We start from the raw sequence: 23,613 nt of genomic DNA on the forward strand, positions 1-23,613 counted from the left end.
TTCCTCATTCTCTCTCATTTGGTTTTTAAAGTCTTTTTTTTTCTTTGAGTTCTATAAATTTATTTTAGGTAGCCATTTAATGTTACTCTTTGGGGTAAGGGAGGCTTTTTTATTTAAATATTTTTCTCTGACTTCACACTTGATGTTAGGGCTGGGCTCTACCACATTTTTGGAAGAAAGGTCTGGGCTGGTTTTGTTCCTGTTTTCTTGGAGGTAATGAGTATTGTGTTATTCCAGGATCTCATGGATAACTCAGGTTAGGGACCAACTGGCTCAGGGCAAAGTCTGATCACTGTCCCCTTGGTCTGAGTTCCACAGTTCTTGACCTGGGTTTGGATTTGAGCAATGGCATTCTACTGCTCAACTTAACTAAATTTAAAAAGCTGTGTTGGTTCAGTGACAGAACTTCAGGTTCTCACTTTGATTTGGGATTTCTGGTCTGGTTTTGTGCCTTTTCAGGTTTCAGGCAGGACCAGAAGGTGGATCTGTGACAGTTTTTTGCTCCTGGGGTCAGAGCCTTATTACTGCTGACTTTTTGGGTTTTTTTAAATTTCTGAACTTGTTCCTCTCATGGCATACTCCAGTGTCATTTCTGGGTAGATAACCTTGTTAGTCCACCTGGAATCTGTGACCTGGAACTTGATAGTGGACAACAGAGCTGCCATTTGGTACCTTTCTCTAAGGCACCTGGCCCTGGTGTACAGCTTTACTCACCTAGGAGTGCTTCTGGCTCATGGCACACCCGGCCAGACCCATCCTTAGTATACAGTACTCTCTGTCTCTCTCTGCCAATCTGGACTGGAAAATAACTCACTTCTGTTCTTCTACTATGTTGAATCTATTTTCAAGAATAAGTATCTATTTTCTTTAAATGTGATGTTATTCCATCATGTTCTTTATCTAATCTCTTCCTTTTATATAGGTAATATCCTTCTATTATCCATATTCCAGTCATGAATCACATTCCATTATATCTCAATATATATCTTTCTGTTCAGTTTATGACCTTACTTTTATAGCTCTTATCCACTTTTCTTCTGATCAATATTTGCATTATCTTTATATTTATATCAAAAGGCAAGAGTATTATTGCCTTTCCTTTTTTTTTTTTCAGATTCTGTCTCTTGTGAATTACTGGTATTTGTACTGCTTTTTCTCCTCTGCAGCACCTGCTACTCTCTTTTATCTATATTACTGGATGTATGTGGGAAGATTTTTCTCTGCCCTGTCTACTTTCAGTTTAAAGCCTTCTTTAAGCAGATATGTGCTTCCAAATAGTCATAGAAAGTATTACATCCCTGGGCATGAGCCAGTCATTACTGCATTTTACTCCCTGGTCTTCCAAAATATCCCTTTTCTTTTCTGAAGCTCCAGCCTTATATTAGTACCAGAGCTCAAGAGCTTCAGTTTTATGTCCTATACTTCATTATTTCTATGGATATTCTTTAGTCTCTTTTCTTCAAATGTTTCTAGAACTGGAAACTGGTTGTTAGATTTTTCGGTTCTCAGAGGTGCTTATGCATGTCCTGGAGAGCTGTTTTGTGAAGATGTCACTTTTCCTAATTACTCACATTAGTTTGACACAGAGCTGCCTCAGGGGCTTCTTCAGCAGAAAGCTACCAACCACCAGCCATATCTCATTTTCTGATGACCAGTACTAGATATCCGCAGTTAGTCAAGCAGAACCTGGGAATCCTAATCATTATTCAATGGAGTAGAAGAACTTGCTTTTTTTCTCAGTCAGGCCTTACTTACACTCTGTGGGGAGAGCCTCCAACCTTTTACATAGATAACTTTTTTTGCAGTTATACTCTTTGATGTTTCACTTCATTTCCTTCCCTACCTCCCTGAGCTCTCCAAGTACCCTCTGAGAGAGTACCCCCCAAGACTCCTCTGGGGATCTCTATTTTCTATAATTGGTTAGAAGCTCTACAAATTATCCTCCTTCATTTTGGGGGAATCCAAGCACTCCAGTCAGATTTGTTTTTACAGAGGAATATTATTTCAGAGGTATAATCAGAACAAACATATAAAAATTCACCAAATTCAAGTCCAATTTTCTACCCATACTCTTTTATGCAAATATCTAGTGATTCAGGCTTCTCTGGGTTTCCCCAAGGGCTGGCTACAATTTCTGGTCTAGAAATCTGGGCTCTGAAATAATTTTGATTCCTGCATGGGACTCTGTGCTCTTTCTGTCTGTTTTTCATTAATTAAGCTTAGGACAATTCCTGATACAAAGCAGATGGTTAATAAATGTTTACTGGTTTGGTTTGGATTAGATTGAATTCTCTGCACCTAGAATTGACAAGACAAATGAAACAGACCAAAACCTTAAGCCCATTTTTTGGGGACCACATGGTCTTAGGGAGGGGAAGATGGCCTTCAAGACCATCCCACACTTTCCTACATATTGTCATCTGCTTTGAAGGAACAAATCTTACACCTGTGGACAATAGCAGAAAGAGGGCCTATCCATGGGTCATCTTAAAACTATGATGGTTGTGGTTATACAACCAAGGGGGAAAAACAAACTCCCAAGCATATGGTAGGATAACTAGATTGTTTGATCTTGAACCAGTTGTCTTGTCTCCTAGAATCAGTCCTACAATTGTTTCAGATGTATCCTTTCATTTTAGATGATCTGGACACACATCAAACCTTGGTTATATATATTTTCTATTGTCCAATAATCCTTTTTTCCCTTCCTTTTCTATTAATTTTCTTATACTCTTCCATTTCCTGAGAGGTTTGGAATTCCCCCAGTTTCTTCATGTTCTTATTTTCTTCTCTTTTCCACTTGAAATACTTCTATTCTAACAACGAACACTACATTTTCCAGCATAAGCAGAATGTATATAGGTATTTCTCTTGAGCTTTCACCTTCTTCCCCAGTAAGACCAATAGTTTGCATTTTTAAAATATAGTAGAAGTTGTACTTTATGGCATGTGTATGGAGATAGCTCTGTATGGGCTATCCCCTGGAATATGTGCTAATTTCTCCTCAAAGGATAGACTTATGTGTGATTTAGTGTTATAGAAGGTTAGGGCAAACGATGAGGCAATCCTCTTGCTAGTCGCTGAATAGGTGGTCTTCAAAAAAGTTTACCTTCAATATCTTTCTTGCTCCATTTGCTGAACAATTTGGGGCTATTCAACTCTCTCTTTGGATTCTTGGCAGCCTGGTGGTTACAAGCATAGGGTAGTTAAAAAATATCTTATGCCTTGATGAGTCTGACTGAAGTACCCAGGAGAGAGAAAAACAGGGCAGCCAAAATAATGAAAAGTTAAGAGTGTTTATTGCTAGCTAGCAACTGCACCCCACCAGAACTGGGGAGTCAGAAAATGAGTGGTCTCAGGGCCACATATTTATAGAAAGAAGAGAGAGACATCAAAATGTTTCTTGATACATTTGTCATAATAAAAGAATTTCTATTCTAAATAGGAGGCAAAAAAGTTATCACTCTAAGGGGGTCATTATCAGGCGGCAGCTAGCAGTATTTCTTTAAGGTTATCCTTAAAACTCAGGTCTCTCAGGACAATAGGGGTGTAAGAATACCATCTGTAGTAGGGAGTGAAGAACTAATAATAAACTTCTAACTACAAAGATTCAAAATTATGTTTCTCACGGTCCCATTTGGGGTGCTTTTCCACTTCATGACCTCTGGGATTTCCTCATCTAATTTGTTTTTTTCCCCGAGAATAGGTAATTGAGAATCAAGCCTGAGATGTATATTTCCAGCATTGGAGGCAACAAGTTAAGTTCAGAATGGCAGCTGAAGTAGTGTTTGGTAACTAATTTAGCACTTGGAGCAAATGACCTTTGGCGGAGAGCCTAATACTTGGCCCAACATGCTGAAAGACATGGACCTAGAGAACTAGTTGAAAAGCTCAGAAATGAGATAAAGAATAACTTACTTAATAATCTCACAAGCTCTTATATTTATGTAGAATATATTCTTCCCCTTGATTATTTTTCTTCTGTCAATTTGTGCTCATGGATCTGGTGTTAATTAAGAATTTTTCTTGTGTAGAATAAATAAGTAGATGTCCTGTATCTTATTGACATTGTCCATTAAATACCTTTCTACTCTCCGCTTTGGGGAAACCTTATATGTGAGTCAAGTCTAAGCTTTAAGTGATTCTATCTGGGTGTGGGGATATGAAGAACCAGAAAGTTCAAGCAAGAGCCTAATACTTCCCCTATTGTTCCAAGACTGAACCCAGTCCAAGTATGTATTATTCCAGAACTGAGAAGAGCAAAAATCTCTCTTTCCATAAAGGGAAATATGTGGATTAGCGGATATATGTAGGAAATTTTTTCTCTGCCATTCCCCCTTTCAGTTTAAAGCCCTCTTGACCTGACCTGAAAATCTCTTAAGCAAATATATGCTACCAAATGTCACAAGAAGTGCTTCATCCCTGGGCATTGGTCATTCATTATTGTATCTTAATCTTGAACAGTGGTTAATAATTATTATAATAGCACTTTGAGATTCAACTTCAGAGGGCATTCATTTAAATGATACGTCTTTTCTCTTTTCTGTGACCCAAGAGATGCTTCTTTCATCCTATTCTTTCTTTTTCCCAGACAAATATAAACATCATAGAAGCATACAATGCCATAGTTAGAAGGATCTTAGAGATGCGACTTCTTCATTTTAGAGCTGAGATCATAGGAATAAAGTGATTTTTTTTTTGGTAACTACACATATCTCTTTAGATTATAACATTTTAGAAGAACCAAAACCTATTAGGTCCCCAGAATTAGCTCTGAAAATAGCTATATAACAAACCTGAAACTTGGGACAATGCTCCCTCTGCTTCAGGAGCAGAGCCCAACTGTAACATAAAATTAAAAGCCAAGATGTAGGCTGGAAAATAAGCAAAACAAACAAACAAACAAACAAACAAAAAGAAGAGCCATACCATAGAAAGTAACTGTGATGACAGGAAAGATCAAAACACAAATTCAGAAGAGGATAACAATGTCAAAACATGACTTGTGAAGTTTCAAAGAAAAAAGTGAGAATTTGGTAGCTTTGTTTTCTGATACAAAGATTGGGTGATTCTACAGTGAGGTGTACCAACCAATTCAGGTTTAATATGCCAGTTTGTTACCAGTCTTAATTGGTATCAGGCCTCAAAAAAAACTCCAAAAGTATTTAAAAATCAGAGAGAAAGAAAAAAAATTGTGGGAAAATGAGAGTAATGCAAGAGAATCATGAAAAAAGAAAATAGCTTGGTAAAAGAAGCAAATAAAATGTAAAAAAAATTCATAACTCCTTAAAAAGTATGATTGGCCAAAGAAAAGAAGTTCACAGAAGAAAATCGTTTCCTAAAAATTAGAAATGGTCAAGTAAAACCTAATGACTTCATGAGACATCAAAAACTGATAAAACAAAATCAAAAAAAAGAAAAAAGAAGAAAATGTGAAATTCTCATTGGAAAAACAACTAATATAGAAAATAGATTGAGGAGAGATAATTTAAGAATTCCTGAAGTACTTGAAAACCACAATTAAAAAAGAGCCTGAACATCATATTTCTTTCTTTTTTTTGAGATCACTTTAAAAATTAATTTTTAAAGATTTTTATTTTCAAAATATATGCACAGATAATTTTTCAGCATCGACCTTTGCATAGCCTTGTGTTTCAGATTTTCCCCTCCTTCCCCCAACCTCTCCCCTAGATGACAAGCAATCCAATATATGTTATACATGTTAAAATATATATTAAATCAAATCAGATCAAAAAGGAAAGAAAATGAGTAAGAAAGCAAAATGCAAGTGAACAACAACAAAAAGAAAAAGTTATGTTGTGATCCACACAGTCTCCACAGTTCTCTCTCTGGGTGTAGATGACTTTCTTCATCACAAAATCATTGGAACGGGCTTCAATCTTCTCATTGTTGGAAATCAATTGTTGTATAACATTAATGTTGTGTATAATGATCTCCTGGTTCTGCTCATTTCATTTACTATCAGTTCATGTAAGTCTCAGTCTCTCTAAAATCATCCTGCTGGTCATTTCTTGTAGTGTTCTTGGGGTTTTCTGGAAGTCCTGGGGCAGCCTTCTTTTCAGTAGAGTAATCACTACAAGAGTAGCCAAGTATGTAAGTCCAAAAGTCTTTATTGTCTCCTTCACCTGGTGCTCAGCTACCTTTCTTGTGGCCTTCAGAGGGGACTTGGTTTCAGTGGAGAAAATGCAGGAGGACAGGCCAGCCACAATAAGGCTGATGATGGAATGAATCTCTATCCTTGGCTTGGAGAGCTTGAGCTCCCACCTCCAGAGTTCTTGTCTTCTCTGGCTCTGACTCTGGCTGAGGCTTCCAGCTTATATGCTCTCTTATAATTTCATTATCATAGGTGTGAATCTTGTAGAACTATATTAAGTACTAAGTACAGTACTGAACTAGAGAACTGTTAGGCACCATGCTAAATTAGATAACCATTGATATTATAGTCAAATTCCAGAATTCCCAGTCAATGAGAAAATATCACAAGCAACCAGAAAGAAACAATGCAAATATCATGGAGGCATAGTTAGAATTATATATGATTTAGCAGCTTCTACATTAAAGAGATGGAAGACTTGGAATATGATATTCTAAAAGGCAAAGAAATTAGGATTACCATCAAGAATCACCTATCCACCAAAACTGAATAATAATCCTCCAGGGGAAAAAGATATTTAATGAAATAGAGGACTTCCATGTATTCCTGATGAAGAGACTAGAGCTGAATAACAAATCTGATCTTCAAATACAAGGCTCAAGAGGAATATAAAAAGGTAAAAAAGGAACAAGAAATAGAAAACACAAGATATTCAATAAGGTTAAACTATCTATATTCTTACACTGAAAGACAATATTTGTAACTCTTAAGAACTTTATCATGTAAGAGCAATTAGAAGGGGTATACATAGATAGAAAAAACAAAAATGCTAAGAAGATATAGCAGTTTACTATCTCTGTGTTAAAACCTATCATATTTAACTGCCTAGAGTAGCAGAAAGAAGCAGGTATGAATGGTGAATCAAGCAAATTGTGCAATAAGTATGAATTCTTGTATAACTGTGTTTGTTCTGTAAGGTTTTCTCTTTTGAGTATGAACTAAAGTGTGAAAGATATGAAGGAGTAAAAAGTCAAAACTGGGAAGATTTTCAAGATTGAGACAGATAACCTGAGTACCATACTATAAAAATGGTTGATTGTAAATTTCTATTTGAGACTTTTCCCCATATAACAGCTATAGGTAGTCTCTCTTTGTTTTAGGGCTTGGATAAGACACTAGTTACCTCTCAAAAGCAATTAAGCCATCCTATCATATTTAAAGAAAGCCTTATGACAAACCAGTGTGGGAAGCTAGGTAAAAAGATGCATGTAAGTCTCTTAGATTTATAAACTACCTTAGTTTTTTTTTTTTTAATTCATGAATAGACAGCAAAAAAGGTATATAACTTAGAAATCCCCTTCACTTACTTTACTGTCCAGTCTAGTCAAAGTAGCCAAGTATTGTTCCCAGTACATGGCATTCCATGACTCCTCACAGGCCTTTAAATAGGCTAACCCCCCATTCCTAAAATGCACTCAGTTCCATCTCTTTGGATACCTAGTTCCCCTCAAAGCTTAGGTCAAAGGTAAACTTTTAATGATTACACACAGTCATAAGTGCCTCACCACTTCCATTACCCTTAACAAGGTTTTTTTTAAAAATATACTTATAGATAATATTTTTTTCCTCTGATAGAATGTAAGATCCTTGAGGGAAGAAAATGTTTCATTTTGAACTTTATATCTAAGTACCTAGAACACTAGGTATTGGAATATAGATTCAACATTTGATTTATAGATGTTTGCTGATAGATTGATTATGGCTGTATGTCATGCAGAACAAGCTCCCTGTGAACTCTAGGTCCACTACACTGCCCAGCACAGTGCAAATTCTCCTAACTATTAAACATAAGCTCATTTAGGAGGAAACTGAAACTGTGAAAGTCTATCACCCTATAGAAACAAACTTATTTGAACCTTACTTTCCACAGAAAATGAATCTAGTTTCTGAAGGAGACAGCCATCAAAGGAAACTTGAATGTGTAATTTCTCCTTTTCTTTCTTCTTTTTCCTTCCCTAGTCCTCCATCTCAGCACTTTCCTTCAGCCCAAAACTCATATGGGATGCAGTCTCAATTCCCCCTTATTATTGGCTTCATACAAGATCTGAATGAAGTCAACAACTCCATTTATTCTAGTAATATGGAAGATGTCCAGGTACTTGGCTTCTTCTCTGCCTTTGTCTCCAAGATCCCTCAGTCCTTACATTATGCTCTGCTTCTGTCCCTTATATTTCCTTGGCACTGTTACCTGACCTACAGATATCTTGCCATCTGTCCTCTGACCTCTTAGTTCTTATAAACTCTGCAGCTCAACTGTGTTTTATGAATATCTCCCCAATAGGAGAGCAAAAACGGTCTCACTTTCCCTGATAATGGCTTCAGCACTTTGTACATTGTTTGGCAAAGAGAAAGAGCTTAACCAATGAGGGCTTGAGATCTCTACTGTTGCTCTAGCTGCCCCACCATCCACCTACTTCCCATTTCCATCCACAAAGACAGGTATCACCTGAGAGACAAAAATATCCTTGACGAGAGCATCCCCAAAGACAAAACTGGAACTGGCCACTGTGTAACTGAGAAAAATCTAAAGAGAAAGAAAAACAAGTCAAAAATTAGGAAATCCATGAAGTGGAGAATTAATTATACCCATCATTCAATTCTGCTTGTGCTCCACACACTTGTGCTTGTGTTCTCTTGGGATGACCCAAAGTAGAGCCCAGGGGAGGCCTATGGAGATGCTAACATTCCTCCTTTTCCATGGTATGCTCACACTATACAAACACATTGCTGTTGGACTTCCTTGTGATGGAGACATTTAGAATCCTGTGTGTGGTAAGCGGCCTTTCAGTGATGTGTCCAGTGGGCATCTGCTGTGCTTGTAATCACCAGCCTGATGTTTTGGGGTCTGGCCAGAACACAGATGCTGTAGGTTACCTGTATTTAGACCAAGTACTTTCCCATCTAGCCTCCACACATGGGAAGACTCGCCAGGCTTTTGGGGAGTACCAGGTTCTGAGCTCCCTAGTAGAAGAATACACACTGATATAGTGAAAAAGATGTCACTGACTCCTAACTGGTCCATTGCTAGGTCTGAGCTGACAAACTCTGTCCTTGGCATAGGGATATAGTGAAAAATCCTCTCTGTTTTTCTCAGCTTTCCTGATCAGAATTCAGTTTGATGTGTTTTTTGGTTGTTGTGGAGAGGGTGTGTTGGGATGATTAAGCAAAAATGTTGGCTCTTACTTCACCATCTTACCCTGCCCCTTTCCTTGTCTGTCTCATGGTTTTATTCATACTTTATTTTCAATATTCTTACATGTTTGGATCTCCTTCCCTGAGACCTTTCCTTACTACTCAGGATAGGATCGGAATTTCCCTTCCCCCCTTCTCCCAAACTCTTTCTTCTCAGGATCCTGAGACAGAAGAGAATCTAGAGCCCAACTTCCCGTACCTGAATCTGTTCACCAAGCCACTGAAATGCAGCAAATCCAGGATCAGTTCGGATGACCAGGATGCCAAGAACAAATTCCAGCATAAGACCCCAAAACACAGCCCTCCAGTTCACCTGGGTTTAAAAAGAGGTAACTAGATGGCACAATTGGTAAAGGTGGGACTTGAAATCATGGAGACCTAAGAGTGAGTCCTTCCTGAGACAATTATTAGCTATGTAACCCTAGACAATACCTCGATGTCTCAGTTTTCCCATCTGTAAAATGGAAGTCACCTACTTCAGAGGTTATTTGTGAGGATCAAATGAGTTCAAGAGACTTAGCTATTTTAATCAATATAATCATCCAAGACAATTCCAAAGAAATCATGAAAAAACATACTATCTTCATCCAGAGGAAGATTACAAGTAGAAGCATATTTTTTCTTCACTTTAATTTTCTTGCTGTTGTTGCAACATGATTAATATGAAAATGTTTCACATGACTTTACATAGAAGTAATATATTTCTTGCCTTGGCAATAGGTGGGTAAGGGGAGGAAGGAGGGATAGAATTGGAAGATCAACATTTAAAAAAATTAATGTTAAAATGAAGTGAAATTATTTTTAAAAAGAGATATAAAGTACTTTTCAAACCTTAAAGTCCTATATAAATATCATTTTCCCCATATTCCCCAGGTCCCTATCCAAGGACCACAGAATTTGACAATTGAAGAGGACCCTAACAGGCATCTAGTCTAATTCATAAAGCAATTTCTAACTCAAACTCTATTATTCTAATCTCTAACTCAAGAGAAATCTTCACTACAAATACCCAGCAGTGGTCATCCAGAGTAATTAAAGGCCTCCAAGGAAGGAGAACCCAGCAGCCCTTCAGGTAGTCTATTGCACCTATTTATCATGTCACATGTCATAGTTGATCTATTGTTGGAGCCAACCTCAGGTTTTAGGTTCAGGCCTAAGGGATTTCTAGGAAGCTGGTGCCATACAGAAAAAAGCAGGGGTAACTTATTTGAATAATTTCAGAAATCATGATGAATGGTTAGGTGACACCCATTCAGAGTCTCTGGGACCCCTAGAAGTATTCTCTGGGCTTGAATTGGGGTCACACCAGAACCAGACATTCTAAGAGACTATAAGGCAACTTTAAAAAAAAGTTTTGCTAAGTCTTCATGATAAAATTACATTTCTGATATTTTACAAGTACACTCAAATTGTACTTTCAGATTACCAGTATGAAAATCTGTGGTTCTTCAGAAATTTAGATAAAAAGATTCTGCTCCCGCCATATATGTGTATGTACATCTGTATATAAATATATGTGTATGTGTATACAGGTTTGTTTTTGTAAACATAGATTTTCTGGACCACTTATCTGACCTGCCTGATTTATTTTCTAAAATCCCAAGCCACTCCCAAATATTTTAACTTTGCTTGGCTCCTACTGATTAAAGAGGAGCCAGATTGGGTTTCTTAAGGCTTCTTGGCATTTCTTACCTCCCTTTTGACTTTATGCTCTGGCATCATTCTCATTCCCCACCTGACACCAACTTATTTCTTGATTCAGCACTAATTCTATGGTCAAGTAAATCAAAGTTCACATTACTTCCTGATCAAGGCCACCTGAAGGGCCTCTTGATGATTAAGGAGGAGGCCACTGGGGTGGTTTTCTTAGCCTCATGTCTATAGTGTCAAGACTTACTGCAAAGTGGTGCTTGGAGAAGGCAAAGAGGACGATAACAAACATACAAATTCCAGCAAAAGAAATGAGCTGTTTTGGCCTTTGAGCAGTGTCGAGGATCAGCCACAGGAGGAGGCCGACCATGGCAACTGCCATTAGACCCCTAAAAAGACAAGGAAAGAGAAGATGTTATTCACTGGAACAGCTCAAAAAGGCCTTACAGGTACACTAGTGAAGTGTTAAACAAGGATTAATTCTCATGGGAACCTATTATACCAAGTGATTAAAAATCATATTGGATTAATACAATTTAAAGATGTATAAGTTCTTCCTTACAATCATTACTGATTTTTTAGAATGGACCTATAATTTCATTGGTGTAGGGAAATATGAATGTGGCATCTACCTTTAGCAATGCAGGTTGGCAACTTTGATGTGCTTTAGAGTTCTTGAGAGTTTCCTTAGCCACAGAGAGGGTGATTTGCCTGTGAGCATACACATTAATATGTGGCACAGTTAAGACTTGAATTCAAGTCTTTCTGATTCCAAAGCAGCCCTTCTCCTATACTTCTAATTCCAATGGCGTAATATATGTAAAAACACTTTGCAAACTTTAAAGTACAAACATCAATGAAAGCTATCTCATTATTATTACTATGTTTTAAAATAATACTAGCTCAGAGATATGATGCTTTCAGGTCTACAAATCCCTTGATGAACATTATCTTATTTAACCTAATGGAAAAATTCTCTCTCTCTCTCTCTCTCTCTCTCTCTCTCTCTCTCTCTCTCTCTCTCTCTCTCTCTCTCTCTCTCTCTGTCTCTCTCTGTCTCTCTCTCTCTCTTTGTGTCTCTCTCTCTCTGTGTCTCTCTCTTTCTGTGTCTCTCTCTCTCTGTCTCTTTCTCTCTCATCTCTCTCTCTCTCTATGTATATATATATATACACTATATTGTCACATATTTCAATGAGTCAGAGTAGAGTTGAAAGAATCATTGATTTAGAAGTGAAAGAAACCTTTTATGTCCTCTAATCTAACACGCTCATTTTACAGACAAGGAAACTAAAGTCAAGAGAAATGTAAGTGCCTTGCCCAGAATCATATTTCAGGGTCAGACACTCTGATTTCAAATCATCACCCTTTCCATTGTACCACATTTTGTTCAAGGATAGAATTATATAGATTCAGGCTAGTACAAATTCCCACTGGCCACTTATACCTGGCTGTCCATTGAACAACTCTAAGAGAACAGAGAATGTCCAAAAAGTAGGAAGAGTCTCAGAGTTTGTACATTACTCTATATGGATAGGCAAAGACCACAGACATATCACTGGCAATAATGTCTCCTCCTTCACTGGCTAAGCAAAAGGTTTGCAGCTAGAATTCTAGAACTATGAAAGGTAGATGTGTCAGCACTACTGATAGTCCCACGAAGTCTGGGGATATCGTGCAGGCACATGGTAATGTCAGGGTGGCTAGGGAAGTATATAATTTCTAGAACAGAATGGTATTAGCACAGTAAAACAGAGTCAATGCCCCATCCAAATCCTTTTTAGTCATCATCTAATTATTGCATTGATTTGGATCATAGTTTCTCTTGTTCGTGCTATGGACATTTGAATGATGAACCAGATTGAGTCCCTTCCCTGAAATATCATTATATCCTTCAGCCAAGATAATCTACATGGATACAAGAGGCAGGGCTAAACTCAATGGACCCAATGAATCCAGCAATAATCAGAGAAAGACAAAAAAAGATGAGCATAAGAATTCCAGAATTTGGATTGATGGTGAAACTCATCTCAAGGACAACAAAAACAGTGAAGCTATTTTCCCACTCACCATTTTAGCCAAAGCCTCTGTCGAGAGTTTCCAAAAGGCTTCCCACATCTCAACAGCTTCTTTCCAAAATGTTTTTTAATGAGACTGTAAGCCAAGTAGAAAAGACCCAAACAGGTGATCACAAACAAAGCCAAGGCTCTCTGGAAATTCAGGATACAGGCCACCAGGACATAGGCAGCATAGGCTAAAGAAAGTTGAAAGGAAAAAAGATAAAGGTCAGCAAATGGACTTCTAAAGGAACACTTGGAACATCTGCCTTGAATTTGAAGGCTCTGAAAGAATTTGAAGGCAAGAAACACTCAGGTTCAGCCTAGCAAGTGAGCAACAGATAGCATTTGACCAAAGCTGAGCTGTTCAGATATCTGACCAACCTTTTGTTTTTCTTTTTCTTTTTTCTTTTTTCTTTTTTTTTTTTTAAAGCCTGGCTATTTAATCAGCAAAAATCTGTACTTTCTCCCTTTTACCTCATCCCCTCTCCCAATTGAGAATTAAAAAAAAAACTTTCTACCAACAAGAATAATCAACCAAAAAAAAATTCCTTCACTGGTATGTTTAAAAGAAAAAAAAATAGATTAATATATGTATATATGTCTCATTCTGTACTCCAAGTCTCCTCTGTCAGGTTGATAGTATGGTTTGTTGTTAATTTTCTGAAATTGTACTTGAACAGTAAGTTGACTAGAGTTCCTAAATATTTCAAAATTATTTCACTTTATCTCCTGGATCTGCTCACTTTACTCTGCATATCTTCATAAAAATCTTCCCAGGTTTCTCCAAAACCATCCCCTTCACCATTTCTTGGAGCCCAATAATACTCCATCACATTTTTATATCAATTATTTCTCAAATGATGAACACCCCTTGGTTTCCAGCTCTTTACCACTGCAAAAAGAGCTATAAATATTTGTGTAGGTCTTTAGTTAAGAGTTTGGTTTGCTTGGGACTCATCTTTCCCATAATCTCACCTACCTTTTATTCTCCCTTTCCTACATTCCTTTCTTCCTATTTCTCTGTTGAGTGAAATGCATTTATGTACCTGACTGGGTGGATGTATGTGTGTGCTTCCTTCCTTTTAACCAGTTCTAAAGAGAGTGAGATTCAATGTCCCCAAAAGGTGGTCACTAAAGTTTTCTGGACCTCAGCTTTCTTAACTTTTCTTGACTTTCTTAATTTAGATGCTGAACTAAAGGGCCTCGGCTGGAAGTGGTAAGAGTGTCAGAGCCTAAGGATCATAGATTTAAAACTAGAAGAATCATAGGATTGTAGTTTTATGGCTGGAAAGATTCTTGGAAACCACTCATCTGGCCTCCTCATTTTACAGATGAAGAAACTGAGTCACAGAAAGGTTGAATGACTTTCCCTGAGTCACGCCACCACCAAGTATTAGAGATGGGTTTTGATCATAGCTGTATTGCCTCTTTCCTACAACATGTTGCCTCTCAACACTAGAGGTTGGTTGTTTTACAGATTAAAAATTTGAGGTCCAGACATGTTTTCCTGTCTTGAGAAAATCTAGAATCTTTGGTTTTTTTTTTCCTTTTCTTTTTTCCTTTTTTCTTTCTCTTTTCTTAAAAATATTCTCCCTAAGGAAATGAAATATGTTATAACATAACCTTCAGGACAGTGAAAACAAACAATTAAAAATCTAAAACTCTAATACCCACCAAATGTAACTATGATAATAGGCAGTGTTATTTGATATTTGATATTGCAGGGGCAGCTAAGTGATAAAGTAGATGAAGAGCTGGGCTTAGGGTCAGGAAGTCCTGACCTTAGATGCTTATTGTGTGATCCTGAGCAAGTCACTTAAGCTTGTTTGCCTCAGTTTTCAGAGGTAGAGAAGGAAAAGGCAAATCACTCTAGCATCTTTGCCAAAAACATCCCAAATAAGGTCATGAAGAATCAAACATGACCAAGACAACTAAACAATAAAGGGGAAATTACCTTTTTGTATTAAAATATTTATAGCAACTCTTTTTGTAGTGCAAAGAATGGGAAATTGAGAAGTTGCCCATCTATTGGAGAATGGCTGCACAAGTTATAATTGTATATGATATATATGTGGTTGTAATGGAATATTTATTGTACTTTAAGAAATGATGAGCAAGCTAATTTCAGAAAATACAAGGAAAGGCTTATATGAACTGATGCAGTATATAATTATCTCCTGGTCCTGCTCATTTCATTTAGCAGCAGTTCATGTAAGTCTCTCTAGGCTTTTCTGAAATCATCCTGCTGGTCATTTCTTACAGAACAATAATATTCCATAATATTCATATACCACAATTTATTCAGCCATTTTCCAATTGGGAAAAACAGGTCCTAGGAGAGGGGAACTATAGTTTCTTTTGGTCCTTTCAGAAAGGAAAAAATAATATACTGAGACATAAATGAAAAAGAAAGAACTTTATATTTCTCATATATTTGTTTGTCAGAAGAAATATGGATAAACATAGTCAATAAATGTCAAAAATTATCTATGTATATATTTTGAAAATAAAAAGCTATAATTTAAAAATGCAACAAAGGTGGTTTGACTAGGTTTTAATGCTTTAAATCACTTTCTAAAAGAGATACCCAAATTGAAAACTCCCAGGAAGATTAGAACCAAATTCCAGAGCTCTGGGTCAAGGGAAAAAATACTGTAAGCATCCAGAAATAAACAATTAAAACATCAGTCATGATAACAAAAATTTAGCAGCTTCTACATTAAAAAATAAAAAGGCTTGGTATGAGATAGTCCAGAGGACCAAAGAGCTATGATTACAACCAATAATAAACTAAATAGCAAAGAAATAGCAAGAAATGAGTTCAAATCTAGCCTCCAATATTTACTAGCTATGTGAGCCTGGATATATCACTAACCCTCTTTATTATGATGATATCTTTGTAGCCCCAACACCTACTCTAATGCCTGTGAAGGCTTGTATGAACTGATACAGGATGAACAGAATTAGGAGAAAAATTTATATACAAACAGCAATTTTATAAAGATATTTTTTTCCTTTTAAAATCATTATTCAGTTATTTTTTACTTCCAAAAATATTGTGTATTTATTTTCAAAGACTTATTTCAAACTCTATGAATTTTTATGTTCCAAAAGTTTTTTTTTGTCAACAATATCTTGTTAGATTCTATTTTTGAGTTCGATCTACTAATTTTCTCCATTTAATGAGTGAATTCATTCCATTGACATTAATGGTTAGGATTTTACATCCATATCCAATATTTTATTTCTATATTGTGTTATAATAGTTCTTCTCTTTATTGCCACTACTCTCCTTTTTGCAAAGTAAGATAAGTGAGGGAAAAAAAGAGAATGGATTTGACCCAATTAATCTATAAATGCAGTCTATGACCCCACTTCTCTGAACTTCTTATCTTTGTTTAGTGGACACTAGTAATTTCTTTGCTTTTTAATCCTTCCTTTTTAATAATTCTTCTATTGAAGTTTTTGTTTTGATTGTGATCATTGATTTCCCAACTCTAGTTCTCTCGTAAGGTCCTTCTTCTTTCTCCCTATCTCTACCAATTTTCCTCTTGACTTTAATGAATTTCTATACCAAACTCTGTGTGTGTATATGCATGCACATGTGTGCACATGTAAGGTGTGTTTTCAATCTTTGATCTGATTCAGGTGAATGAAATTTGTTATATGCTTGATCCCTCTACTCCTTTCACTATATTTATGCAAATTTCTTTTGAAAAACTCCAATTATGAGAAACAGAAAGTTCTTTCTTCTTCATTTTTGTCCCAGTATATTCTTTTTTCCTTTCTGAAAAACCAAAACAGACTATGGTTCTCTTCTCCTAGGACCTGTTTTTCTATTATATAACTCTGGTATGCTTTAGACTTAGTCTGTATCTATTTCTAGTTAGAATTGGCTGCTGAAACTCTCCAAGTTTGATGCTTTGTTCTAGTTATAATACCACTTTTATCACTGTGAATAGTCCTTCCTAATTAATTTATGGAGAGTCCTCCCCCCTTTTTTCTAGTTCATGCACTCTTAACCTTAGTCATTGACCTGACTACTGCCATTACAGAACTTTTGTCTGAAAATATAATGTAAACCTGGATTTTTTTTAGTAAATAATGCTATTTTTCCAATTACATGTAAAGATAGTTTTCAACATTCATTTGTTATCATATTTTGAGTTATGAAATTTTCCCTCTCTCCTTCCCCTCTCCTCTGCCCAAGATATCAAACAATCTGATATAGGTTATCCATGTGCAAGCATGTAAACATATTTGCATTAGCGATTTGTGAAAGAAGATAAAAATCAAAAAGGAAAAGGGACAAAAACAACAAAAAAGTGAAATGAGTATGCTTTGATCTATATTCAAGCTCCATCTTTTTTTCTCTGAGTATGGATAGCACTTTCTGTTTCAAGCCCTTTGAAATTGTCTTAGATCATTGAATTGCTGAGAAGAGCTATGTCAATCACAGTTGATCATTGTACAATGTTGCTGTTATTGTGTACAATGTTCTTCTGCTTCTACTCACTTCACTCAGAATCAGTTCATTTAAATCTTTCTAGATTTCTCTGAAATCTGCCTCTTTATCATTTCTTGTAGCACAATAATATTCCAACATAATCATATACCACAACTTGTTCAGCTAATCCCCAAATGATGACTATTCCCTCATTTTCACTATAAATATTTATGTACATGTAAGTAACAGCAACATTGTGCAATGACCATATAAATATAAATATAAATTCTATTATAGTTGTAATAGAATTAACTCTTTTTGGCAATGCAATGATCTTAAAAAAAAAAAAAAAAAAGTCCAAGGGACTTATGATGCTAACCATACCCTGAGAAAGAAATTCAGAGTCTGAATGCAGATCAAAGCATGCTATTTTCACTTTTTTGTTTTTTGTTTTTTCTTTCTCACAAATTTTCTTGTTGTTTATTCTTTCACAACATGACTAATGTGGAAATATGATTAACATGATTATACATATGTAACCTCTATTACATTGCTTATTGTCTTAAGGAGGGAGAAGGGAAAAAAGGAGGGGAGAAAATTTGGACCTCAAAATCTTACAAATATGAAAACTATCTTTAAATTTTAAAAAAGAAAGAGGATTTGAATTTGGTTCCTCTGACTTATAAAATGTCTTCTACCCAAATAGCTGATTTCCTCTTCACTTTTTTCTCTCTAATGTTCTGCCTTTTGAATATATACCCAAGTTTAACTTTTCTGTCTTTCTTGAGTTACCCTATTTCATAGGATTGAAGGGACAGGAGGAGGAGGAGAATGGAGGGCCTAAAGGCATAGTGCACCAGTCAGTAGTCAATCTGACTTGCTCAGTCTTGACATACTGGTGATCCTTTGTACCTGCCTTATTTTGGAACTCTACATTGACTTTATCTGCCGAGATAGTTTACTGAAGAGCTAGCTAGAACTGGCTGGAACCAGGCTTGCACTTTGCAGACTCTTCCTCCCTAAGTCATGATAAACAGAATAAATTGCTTCAATGTTCTAATAGTTCCTGAAAGGGGCTGCCCCTTATCAAATATCTTTGGCTCTGCTGCAGAGCCAAACTCCTTTGTACTCTGTATAGAGCAAGCCTATCATGTGTGGTTTTTAGGGAGTATTTAGAAAGCCTGCTGAATAAGGAGTCAGAAATCCCTCTATTTCTTCCTATCTGTGTTATTGACAAAGTCCATTCTCACATCAGGGAAATAAGACTTGCCTGATCTGCCTTGAGTGCCATGATATTTTTCTTTTCTTTTTTTTTAATTAAAGCTTTTTATTTACAAAACATATGCATGGGTAATTTTTCAACACTGACCCTTGCAAAATCTTCTGTTCCAAATTTTCCCTCCTTCCCCCCACCCCATCCCCTAGATAGTAGGTAGGCCATGATACTTTTCGTAATTATTATTACATATCAATTCAATAATTAACTGTATCCCATGAACATTTCAAAATAAAAACATTTAATGTAGATAAGGAGAAATTCACATTGTGATCTCTTTGTCTCAATTTTCTCATTTGTAAGCTGAATAGGATTCCCAGATCTCAATACATGGCACTGTGTCATCAGGATAGCATTTGAAATAGCCAAAAGATTTTGAAGCTGAGAAAGTAACCTTTGGACTTTCCCCCCTGAAATGGAGACAGGAGGAAAGGAGGAAATGAAATGAGGGTATTATTGGGGGTGGGGATGGAGGAAGGAGGAGTGGAGTTAGGGATTTCAGTGTTTACCCAGGGTTTGCAAAAGGTCTGACTATTAGAGTAGGTACTAGCCACTAGTTCCTAAGGTGAGGAAGTATCCGAGAAAGGAAATCTGAATTTGTAATCAAGTTGTCCTTTTGTTCTATGCCTAGAAGGGTGGAGCAGGTACCTTAAGAGCAGTCCCTCTTCCTGCTTAGAGGCTCAGCTTCTGTCAAAACATCTGCCTGGGGAAACCCACAGTTTCCTAATCAAAACTGAGAGACAGGAGTTGCAAAAGAAAAAACGGATATGAGTGAGATGAAAGAAAAAAAAAAAGATGATTTATGATTTAGCCATTAATTGGGGAATGGAGTGGTAAGGCAGCTGATCAATTTTACAATCCATTTGAGTGAAATGGTTGCAATTACTTCCTCTCTTTCTTCGTTTTTGGGTGCTCAGGGAAAATAAAATTTCATAATTAGCTTTTAGGGGAAGTTGGGGCAAGAAAAGGATAGTGCAAGGACAGAGATGGCACAACCTTCGGTGTCATTCATCTTGTATTGGACATTAGGAACTGTGCATTTTTGTCAGCTCAGCCTGACAAGCTAAGTCTGAAGCAAGAATTAGAAGGTATGTATGTATGTATGTCTGTATATGTCTGTGTTTTTATAATCATCAAATATTTATTAAGTGCTTACTATGTTGTGCTTAGACACTGTGCTAAGCACTGGTAATACAAGAAAGGCAAAAGATAATTCCTATTCTCTAGTAGTCCACAATATAATGGGGGAGACAAGCTGCAAATAACTATGTACAAACAAATTATATAGGTTTATCAAAAGAAATATAAAAACCTCAGGCTGCTTAAATGATGAGGAATCTCCTGGATGCAATACTGTCCTATATATTCTTTCCTTCACTATGCATCAATGGATTATTAACACATTGATCAACAAAGGGGAAGAAATGATTCCACCGTGCATAAAATAGTAGTTTTGGTAGGTTTCCAATAGAAAACCAATATCAAAATAGTGTGTTGAATCAGTACAGATAAGTTCTGGTTATATTGCTCTCTAGAATCATTTGTGGGAATTCAGACCAAGCCTATGATCTTATGATCTCTTTATGATTCACAGTGAATCAAGAGGGATAGGATAGGATAAGGGACATTTAATACTTTTAGGTTAGTACCTACAATTTCTTTTATTGTTTTTAAAATCAACACAGTGGATTTTATTTTTAAAAAAGTAAATGTTACTTTTTGCACCTGGTATCCAACACTATCCCCGTGACCTCTTTTAAGTCTTTCAAAGTTTTTCATAGCAATGTTGCTGCCTTTTTTTTTTTTTTTTCCTTTTAGATAATGCTTGGAGCTGTATTCAGACTCAATCAGTTCCTTCTCTAGGATTTTTCCTCAAAAGTCCTTCAGAGTAATTCTGGATCATTGTACTACTGAGAATAACAAATTTACAGCTGATCATCCTAGAACATTGCTATGACTTTGTATACAGTATATTTCATTTTGTTCATGGAGGAATTTCGGGGGGTTTTTTTTTGTTTGTTTTTTGAGAGCCTCCTGCATCTTCAACAATAATATTCCATCAGAGAAACTTGTTTGTGTGTGTGTGTGTGTATGTTTAAAGGGGAAGAGGGAATGGGAGAAAAAGGAGGTAAAATCAAAGAGAAAAAAAAGAGGAAGGACAGAGAGGTCAAGAAAAACTACAGAATTATTTTGAAGTGACAGCCAGTCATCTAAGTGAAGGTACCTGAGAGGCAATTACTGCTATCCACATTCATCTGTCCTTTTCCTGAACTTCAATAATTGTGATTTGTGTAGCCCTATTGTCTTCCTTTAGACATAATACTGTGCAGTATGTCTCATAGGAATTTGTACTTCTTCAAAGAGATCATAAGCTTCTTATAATCTGGGACTATGTTTTATTTTATTTAACAATTTCTCTGCATATACCACAGTTAGAGAAATTAAGTTAAGACAAAAATAAGTGTTGAATTAGTTGGTTTGTCCATTCACAGTAAACAGGTATAACCTTGGGTTAAATTGTGAAGTTGTTAAGGTTTGTCATTAATGCCTCCAGACTCAGTTATCTTGAATCTCAGTTGTTCTCCTAGTTTTCACTGTGAGTTCTTTGAAGACAATATCTTCATTTTGATTGTAGTTCTCCTTTTCCTCCTTTATGATTTCCATGGGATACAGATCCAGTAAAGGCACTGCTAGGTCAAAGGATATGCACAGTGCTATAGATATTTGGGCATATTCCACATTGCTCTCCAGAATGATTGGATCATTTCACAAGGGGATTTAAAAAAATTCATTGTACCTTTTAAAATGTAAGCTTTATTTTTTTTTTTTTTACTTTCCTTTTAATGAACATTTATTTTATATCTTTCCCACTTCTTCATTCAATTAAAAGAAGGAAAAACAGACTATATGAAAAGTCAAGCAAGACAAATACCTACAATGACCAACTCTAAAAATATATATTTCATTCTGCATCTCAAATCTGTCATCCCTCTGTAAGGAAGTAGATGATATGCTTTATCACCAGTCCTCTGGTCTTATGTTATCCTTTTAATTTTACAAATTAACTGCCCCAAGGAGGAGGAAATAACTTGATTAAGATTATTATAATGGGAATTCCATGTCTCCAAATCATTGTTCTCTCCAATATTCCTCAGCCATCCCTCTAATTTTTCCCATTCTTTTCTCATTTCCTATACCTGAAAGGCTCCTCCTCCCCAGAACACATGACATTCTGTTCCCAGCCCTTTTCTCTGCTGGGTTTTCTGACCCAAATTCACATTCACTGCTTCAGAAGTACTCTTCCAGAGATGTCCAGGGCACCTAGAAGAAACTAACATATTAGGGTAAGCAAGAGGACTAATTCATATGCTTGTGTGTGGGGCTTGTCTAAATAGAAAATGACTGTATCAGTGAAATCTATTCCTGATCAGATGAGCCTCCTTTTATTGCTTCTACTTTCTATTCATATTTTAAAATTCTTCTTTTTCTTCTTCTTTTTTTTTTTTTTTTTGCAAGGCAACTGGGGTTAAGTGGCTTGCCAAGGTCACACAGCTAACAGGTATTAAATGTCTGAGACAGGATTTGAACTCAGATAATACCAACTTAAGGGTAGTGCTCTATCTATTGTGTCATCTACCTGCCCCATATCTTTTAAAAATCAAAGTGATTTCTAAATTATATACATTTTTTGCTATCTATTCATGAATTTAACAAAATTAAAGTAGTTTATAAATCTAAGGGATTTACATGCATCTTTTTAGCTAGCTTCCTATATTGATTTGCCATAAAGATTTCTTTAAATATGATAGGGTGGCTTAATTGCTTCTGAGGGGTAACTAGATTCTTACATGAGCCCTAAGACAAAGGGAAAATCCAAAGCTGTTGTATGGGAAAAGTCTCAAACAGAAATTTACAATCAGCCAATATTATGCTATATTTCTCAGATTATCTGTTTCAACTTTGGAAGTCTTTCCAGTTTTAACTTATACCATTTCATATCTTTCACACACCCTTGAATTTGTACTCAAAAGGGAGAAATCTTATTTTTTTAAAAAAGATGATTATAGAAGAATTCATACTCATTGCACAATTTGTTTGATTCACCATGCATACCTGTTTCTTCCTGTTACTCTAGGCAGTTATTAAATATGAAAGGCTTTTTAACATATAGATAGGAAACTATTATGTCCTCTTAACATTTTTGTTTTCTCATTCTCTTAGTCCCCTGATTCCTTTAACTTTTAACTCCCATTAACTTCATTCCCTCAGTTTTCTCAACCACTTTCCCCTAGCCTTTTCTGTGTCTCCTGTTTCCCCCAACACCACTTTCTTGCTTTCTTATACCTCATACCTTCTCCCCACCATGTACTTTATGATCCAGTGCCACTGACATCCTTGCTGGTTCCAACAAGACACTTATCTCCTGACTGCAGTTATTTCCACTGGCTGTTTCTCATGCCTATAATTCTCTCTTTCCTCCTGTCATCCTTGGGCACCTTGATTTCTACAAGAAATCTTTCCCAGTCCTTTCATTCCTAATTCCTTCCTTCTCTAGGCAGACAGGTGTCTTAGAGCATTTATTGTTACACGTGGTGTCAAGAGGACTTAAGTTAAAATCTGGCCTCAGGTAGCTGTGCAACCCTGAGAAAGCCTCTGTTTACCTCAGATTTCTCATTTGTAAAACTAGAAAAATAATAGGACCTATCTCCCAAGATGCTTGTGAGGATAATATGAGAAAGTTGCAAATTTATTCTCTTTCTCTGTGTGATTATCTCCAATTTTTTTCCAGTATACATCTTGTTGATACATTATAGTT

General features: G+C 36.2%; 2 protein-coding genes across 4 annotated transcripts in view; one reads left to right on the top strand and one right to left on the bottom strand.

Moving 5' to 3' along the window:
• Positions 1 to 8,585: 8,585 nt before the first annotated feature.
• LOC141552802 (sodium/nucleoside cotransporter 2-like) lies at positions 8,586 to 19,809 on the bottom strand. Its single transcript, XM_074284788.1, has 5 exons — positions 19,794 to 19,809; positions 13,085 to 13,268; positions 11,265 to 11,406; positions 9,567 to 9,680; positions 8,586 to 8,699 (listed from the first exon to the last, which is right to left on the bottom strand). Exons 1-5 carry the CDS (start codon positions 19,807 to 19,809, stop codon positions 8,586 to 8,588), a joined length of 570 nt encoding a protein of 189 aa, XP_074140889.1.
• Positions 11,322 to 23,613, top strand: part of SLC28A2 (solute carrier family 28 member 2) — a 56,968-nt gene continuing 44,676 nt past the window's right edge. The window contains exon 1 of one of the 3 annotated variants that reach the window (XM_074289535.1): positions 11,322 to 11,466. The gene's annotated coding sequence lies outside the window, so the exon portion shown is untranslated. Of the gene's footprint in view, positions 11,467 to 19,518; positions 19,886 to 22,000; positions 22,142 to 23,613 lie in introns of those variants that run through there. The other 2 variants (XM_074289534.1, XM_074289533.1) reach the window with 2 other exon arrangements.

This window comes from Sminthopsis crassicaudata, chromosome 2, assembly GCF_048593235.1.
Source record: "Sminthopsis crassicaudata isolate SCR6 chromosome 2, ASM4859323v1, whole genome shotgun sequence".
In the NCBI taxonomy this organism is placed as follows: domain Eukaryota; kingdom Metazoa; phylum Chordata; class Mammalia; order Dasyuromorphia; family Dasyuridae; genus Sminthopsis; species Sminthopsis crassicaudata.